The sequence below is a fragment of the Tenrec ecaudatus genome, chromosome 10 (assembly GCF_050624435.1).
Source record: "Tenrec ecaudatus isolate mTenEca1 chromosome 10, mTenEca1.hap1, whole genome shotgun sequence".
NCBI lineage: Eukaryota > Metazoa > Chordata > Mammalia > Afrosoricida > Tenrecidae > Tenrec > Tenrec ecaudatus.
Genome location: NC_134539.1, coordinates 63,013,955 through 63,020,990, shown reverse-complemented (window position 1 = coordinate 63,020,990; position 7,036 = coordinate 63,013,955). Strand labels below are relative to the sequence as shown.

Genomic DNA, 7,036 nt, shown 5'->3' with positions numbered 1-7,036 from the left:
GTTGAGAAGATACACCTGTCAGGAATAAGCTTTAGGTTATTTAGTGAGCAATCCCTTATCAAGGATGGACTTGTGAAGGGTGATGAGGAAAGGTACTGTGCTTGGTGTGGGTAGTTAGGCATGGTTAAGTCATCAAAAACGCAGTAAAATTTCTACTGAAACCGAACAACTGACTGAAGAATGACAACTATCTGCCGTACACAGGATGATTAGCACAAATGTAGGGATCAATTGTACTTTTAGGTCTTTCAGAAATGAATGCACTCTAGCTATGACATCAATCAATTCTGTTTGCAGCCTCGATTTTTCTTTAACAGTAAAAAGTGAAATCGGTTTTCTTGAAAGACCCCCCTCAAGTATGTAATATATTCTGCAGAGAAATCAAACGAGGCATTATTTTTGGTGAAATTTGTAGTTTTCTGACTATCGCCCACAAAGGGTGACTGTGAGCTGTGGAACCATTTCAGAGGTGATAGGGCCCACATTTGAGGTGGTTCAAAAAGAAGCTTGGTGGTTTGAATTGCCTCCCGGTCGCACCTGCCAGTGGAGTTTGGGAAACTACAGAGAGATTGGGGCTTTCTGTCTAGGTGTGATGCAGTCAGTGGTGCTGGCGATGATGCCAGCAGGTGTGTGGGATGAAGGAAGAATGCAGAGCCTGGAGGACCTGCGGGCAGGTGTGTGATGCCGAACTGCAGTTCCTACTTTTGAGCGCACGGTGGCGCAGAGGTCTCCGGTTCAGCCAGCAGTCTACGGCTCTGCCGCCGCCACCTGCAGTCTCAACCAAACCTCTGGGTGGGCAGCGCGCAGTATGACAGCCCGAATATCCAATCGAGCGCGAGGCTTTCGGCCACACAATGGCTCTAACCAATCGGAGATGAGGAGAAGCGCGAAGGAGGCGGGTCTATGGCAAGCCAGGCAGAGGCGCGAGGCCCTCCTCCCTCCCCTCCGCCTACTCCAGCCTCCGCCGCCTCAGCTTCCCGAGCGAGCCCTGCGGCCGCCGGAGCAGCTCCCGCGGCGGAGCCGGAGCCGGATGGTCAGAGGAGCCCGGCAGCAGCAGCAGCCGCAGCCGCGGAGTCGCCTGGTCCCCAGGTGGGGCGTGGACTGTGTGGAGGTCGGGGATGGGGATGGGGCCGGAGAGAGGGAGCGGGCCCAGCGGCAGTGGCTCGGGGCCGTGAAGCTTTTGGGGCGCCGAGACTGGAGGGGCGGAGGTGCAGGCAGTGCAGGGTCTGGGGGGCGCCGGAGGTGGTAGCGCGGGCAGCACCATGATCACATCCTCGAGGCCAGGCGAGCGTGACGTGTGCGGGAAGGGTCTCCGGGGAAGGTGAGGTGGGGGGCGCTGGGCCCGAAGGGGCAGGGCGCGGGCGCCCCGTGGAAGGGCCGTGGAATGCGGGGAGCGCGGGGTCTGGAGGGGCGGGGCTCGGAGGGGGCAGTTCTTGCTGGGAGGGGTGGGCGAAGGAAAAAGGAGGTCGGAGGGGCTTGTGGGGTGATGAGGCAGACAATGAATATGTGGAGGTTTGGGGGAGCTGGGTCGAGACGAGTAGGGGCTAGGAATAGGAGGAGGAGACTAGGAGGAAGCAAAGCAGGTTTGGGGCTAAGAGGACATTAGGAGAAGCGAGTCCCAGGATTGCTTTAGGTACATAGGGGAAGCAGGGCATAACGGGTTTGTTGGGTAAGGTATGGCTTTAGCAAGGTTAGAGCCCCAGAGAGTCGTGCATTCACTCAAAGATTAGCACAGTAGGCCAGAGACGGATTCGTGGGTGTTACTTTTAGTGACTGTCTTATTTGTTTGGTCTGCAGACTGAGTGGCACAGTGGAGAAAGCACCTCGGAAACGGAAAAGCAGGTAAGTTTGCTTTCTCCTTTGCTTCATGTTTTTCCATTTGCTTGACTGCACCTGTGCCACCCCGCATAAGCTGCCACTGTCAGTGGAAAAGGCTTTTTGATTTAGAGCCTTTCAAAATGAATGTAACTACATGCAAGATTCTTTATTTGGGGACCTCAAAATACTACCTGTACATTAAAGAAAATAGAATGTTGGGAAGGACATGGATAATTGGAGTGTGGAAGGAAGAGTCCTGGCTGCATCGTGATTATGGTTGTGCTGCTAACCACAAGGTCAGCAGTTTGAAACCACTAGCTGCTCAGCAGAACAAAGGTAAGGCTTTCTACTCTGACCAAGAGTTAGTCTCTGAACCCCAGAGAGGCACTTCTGCCCTGTCCTATACGGTTGCTATGTTGGAGTCTCCTCGATGACAGTGACTTTGGTTTTTTTGGAGTTTTGCTTGAGCTATAATTTCAACTTTTTCTCCACTTACATCGCTGGCTGCCAGCCAACTTCCAGCAGGCCTTTAGGACAGAGTAATATTGCTGCGGTGGGATTCTGAGGCAACAAATCGGTCCCGAAGCAGAAAGCCTTTGCCTTCTCCCTGAGAGCAGCTGGTGGGGTTGAACAGCAGGCCTTGAGGTTAGTGTCAGCCAGGTTTCACTTTCTCCAGCAGCTCTGTTTAAAAGCACATGTTTGTGGATCATCTTCTGCATGCCAAGTACCAGATGCCGGTTTATTTTTGTGTGTTGTCTTCTGTAACCCTTGAAATGTCCCAAGGAAGCCGGGTCATTATCACGGTTTTGCAGAAGAGAGAACGGAGCCACAGAGAGGTCTGAGTAACATCCCAAGGTCACACATTTCATCCATGTTAGAACCAGAATTTGAATCCAAGCAGGCTGACTTCAGAGCTTCGACTCTCAGCCGCCGTGCTTGTCCTGCCTCTAAAAAATATAGCATTGAAACCAGGCTTTCCTCTGACTTCCTTTTCTTCACTGGGCATTTGTTGTTGTCTGCTGTCATGTTGAGTCTCACCCGGCGGTCTATGTGACAGTAGCAGTGTTCTATAGGATTCAGAGGCTGATGGATTTCTGGGCGTCGATCACCAGGCCTCCTCGTTACCCAGCAACTGGTGGGTTTGAAGTGCCACCTTTTTAGTTGGCAGCCAAATGCTTAACCTTGGTGCCACCAGATAACGTCTAATGAACAATGAAATGGCTGAGCAGTCGGAGAGTAGAGAGAAACAGTGTTTTTACATAGTCCATACAAACGGTGAGTTAGTCCTTAAGTAACAAAGAGCATACTTTGAGGCCACACACACTTTTGGTGCATTGCACACATGAGGTGAGGTGTAAAAATTCCCTGCAGTACTTCCTTTTTACAGGTGCAGGCACTTGCCAAGAGGAAGTTAACGATAGTAGTAAGGATGTGGCCAATAGGGCTACTGTAATAGGTCATCCTTGGTATGTTATTGAGCTTAGTTCATTGAAAACTTAAGCAGTATGAAATGGCTGCTGATGAAAATGCCAACAGCCAAAATTCCTTTGTCACTCTCTCTGCCATTCATGGCGACTCCTAGTGACTCTGAAGGACAGGATAGAACTGCCCTGTGGGTTTCCTGTGAGACTATAACTTTACAGGAGTAGAAAGGCACTGTCTTGAGTCCTGTCCTAAATAGAATAGTATTAGTACTACTAGCATTAGTACTCTCGAGTACACTGCACACATGGAGCTGTTGAGAGGGTGGTTGTCATGACTGAGAAACTGAAAATTTAAAGACAGATGCTCAGTTTAGTATTGGAAAACCTTAAAGCAATGTTTGGGACAACTTGGGCATGGGTAGTTAAGGTTTTACCTGTTAATGCTATCAAATCTCAACTATAAATGAATTCTTCCCAGTAAAAATTCAATATCCAAAATGATAAGTGCTAGAAGTGTAAAATGCATACCAGATTTAAAGATAGCACAGAAAAAAAGAAAGTAAAATTTATTATGAAGAATTTTTGTTTGTTTGTTTTAAACATTTTATTAGGGGCTCATACAACTCTTATCACAATCCATACATATACATACATCAATTGTATAAAGCACATCTGTACATTCTTTGTCCTAATCATTTTCAAAGCATTTGCTCTCCACTTAAGCCCTTTACATCAGGTTCTCTTTTTTCCCCTCCTGCCCCAATCCCCCCTCCCTCATGAGCCCTTGATAATTTATAAATTATTATTTTGTCATATCTTGCCCTATCCGGCGTCTCCTTTCACCCCCTTTTCTGTTGTCCGTCTCCCAGGGAGGAGGTCACGTGTAGATCCTTGTAATCGGTTCCCCCTTTCCAAACCACTCACCTTCTACTCTCCCAGTATCGCTCCTCACCCCCTGGTCCTGAAGGTATCGTCCACCCTGGATTCCCTGTGCCTCCAGCTCCCATATGCACCAGTGTACAACCTCTGCTCTATGCAGACTTGCAAGGTAGAATTCGGATCATGATAGTTGGGGGAAGGAAGCATCCAGGATCTGGGGGAAAGCTGTATTCTTCATCGGTGCTACATCGCACCCTGACTGACTCATCTCCTCCCCTAGACCTCTCTGTGATGTGAAGAATTTTTTATGTTGATTTCATGGCGAAATAATCTATTAGGTGTACGGAAGTAAATAAAAATGTTGCTAAGTAGGACTAATTTAATCTATTTCTTTTTAGGAAATAGGAGGCCTCAGGGCACATTGGGCTGTTCACCACATGGTTGGTGGTTCAAACCACAGGAGAGATGAGGCTCTCTGCTCCCATAAAGAGTTACAGTCTTTGAAACCCATGGAAGCTAGTGCTACTCTGCCCTGAATGGTGGCCTGATGGCAGTGGGTTCCGTGGTTTTGGATTTATTTCTTTTGACCTTTGTGGAAAATTTGCAATCATGTATCTGGTTTGCATTATATTTCTTTTGGACAGCATTGGGTTAGCGCTTACTCTGCTTTCACAGGCTTATGGTAGCCTCTTAACTGGTTTCCCTGACTCAAATCTGTAATTCCATTCTTAGGAGCCTTCTGTGGTTCCCCATTGTTTTTTGAACGTAATTCAGACTGATTAGCTTAATCATGTAAAAAGACTGCCTTTTAAATCGGTCTAGTATGATGGTCATAGAAGTTCTCAATAACATCTATGAAACATTTAATTTTGGATGATGGAACTTCTGGTGAGTCCTTTAAGATGACTTAATTGTGAATATAACTCTATGTTCCTGTTGCCTTTTGCAGAACTTGCCTTTCTCGTCATAACTTTGTTTCGGATTTTGTCCAGTGTTACTTTCTCGCTGGAGTTTGGTGAACCATGGTGGCGTAGTGGTTACAAGTTGGGCTGACACGCAAATTCGTGAAATGTTTCATATTTTTAACAGTGGCATGATTCGGGCCAAATTCCGGAGCAACCTGCCTGCTGAGGCTATTGGACAGAGAGTTTGTGTGATGCTGCACCCTTCAAGCAGTTAAAACTTAAAAGTAAATAAAATTGTGCATTTGTTTTAAAAAAAAAAGTCTGAATTGACTGGATAGCAGTGAGTTTGGTATTTTGATTCTAGAATACATTCTTGCTTCTTGACAAGCTCCTGATGTTTAAAACTCAGCTCAAATGTGACATGCTCAGCAAGGACTGTGGCAACTTCCTCTTCCCACATTCTGCTTTGTTCCTCTACATACACCTGTATGTAATGGTTTGGAATTAGTTTGAATCTCAGATCTTTAAGTATTAGTTGTGAGACCATATGCAAGTTAATTAACCTCCCTGAGCCTCTTTCTCATCTGTATGATGGAAATAATAGTTTTAATAGTAGAATAGGGCCCAACGTGGAGAAAATACTCAATAAATTTTAGATTAAAAAGTACCATCAAGAAATCAATGTTTCTTTCCCACCTCTTTTCAAAGTATGCTTAGTATAAGCCCACTGCCATCAAGTGATTTCTGTCTTACAGAGACCCTGTCGGAGAGGAGAACTGCTCCCTACAATTTCCAGGACTGAATTTTTTTTTGGGGGGGGTCATTTTGTGGGCTCTTACAGCTCTTACCACAATCTATACATCCATCCTTGTGTCAAGCACAATTGTACAATTGCCATCATCATTTTCAAAATATTTTTTCTACTTGAGCCCTTAGCATCAGCTCATTTCCCCCCACCCTCCCTCCCTCCCTCCCTCCCTCCCTCATGAACTCTTATTAATTGTTTTTGAAAACTCATTAATTTATAATTTTTTTTCATGTCTTATACCGGCCACTGTCTCCCTCCACCCACTTTTCTGTTGTCCATTCCCTTGGGAGGGGGTGGTGATGTGTGGATCATTGTGATCGGTTTCCTCATTCTCCCCCAACCTTCCCCTTTCTCTCCTGGTATCACTACTCTCATTATTGGTCCTGAGGGGGTTTATGTGTCCTGGATTCCCTGTGTTTCAGACTCTTATCTGTACCAGTGTACATGCTTTAATCTAGCCAGATTTGTAAGGTAGAATTGGGGTTAGTGGGGGGGGGGGGGGAGGAAGCATTCAAGAACTAGAGTAAAGTTTTATGTTTCATCGGTGCTATACTGTACCCTGAATGTCTTGTCTCTTCATTGGGACCTTTCTGTAAGGGAATGTCCAATTGTCTGCAGGTGGGTTTTGGATCTCCACTCTGCCCTACACCTCATTCACATCGATAGGATTTTTGGTTTGGGGTCTTTGCTGCCTGATACCTGATCCCATCAACGCCTCCTTATCACACAGGCTGGTGTGCTTCTTCCATGTGGGCTTTGTTGCTTCTCAACTAGATGGCCGCTTATGTACCTTCAAGCCTTTAAGACCCCAGACGCAATTTCTTTTGATAGCTGGGCACCATCAGCTTTCTTCACAACATTTGTTTATGACCCAGTGATTATATCAGGGAAGGTGAGCATCACCGAATGCTGGGTTATTATAACAAAGTGTACTTGGATTAAGGGAATACTTGAGTGGAGTCCCATTAAGACTGGATTTTTACATGAGCAGACAGGCCTATCTTTCACTCAAGGAGTGAGTGGCTGGTGAATTCAAACTGTTGTCCTTGTGGTTAGCAGCCCAATGCTTAACTCACTGTTCCAGCAGGGCTTCTTCTATGCAGTGTGAAAAACAACAAAAGTCCATTGCCACAGAGTTGATTCTGACTTCTAGGGAACTTACCGGTAGGGTTTCCAAGGCTATCTAAATCTTTACAGGAGTA

The 7,036-nt window shown here is 46.4% G+C and overlaps 1 protein-coding gene across 1 annotated transcript in view; it reads left to right on the top strand.

Moving 5' to 3' along the window:
- Positions 1 to 935: 935 nt before the first annotated feature.
- Positions 936 to 7,036, top strand: part of SCAI (suppressor of cancer cell invasion) — a 150,817-nt gene continuing 144,716 nt past the window's right edge. Inside the window, exons 1-2 of the mRNA XM_075560497.1 lie at positions 936 to 1,089; positions 1,798 to 1,842. Of these exons, the coding sequence (XP_075416612.1) occupies positions 1,031 to 1,089; positions 1,798 to 1,842 (104 nt within the window). The 5' untranslated portion in view covers positions 936 to 1,030. The remainder of the gene's footprint in view (positions 1,090 to 1,797; positions 1,843 to 7,036) is intronic.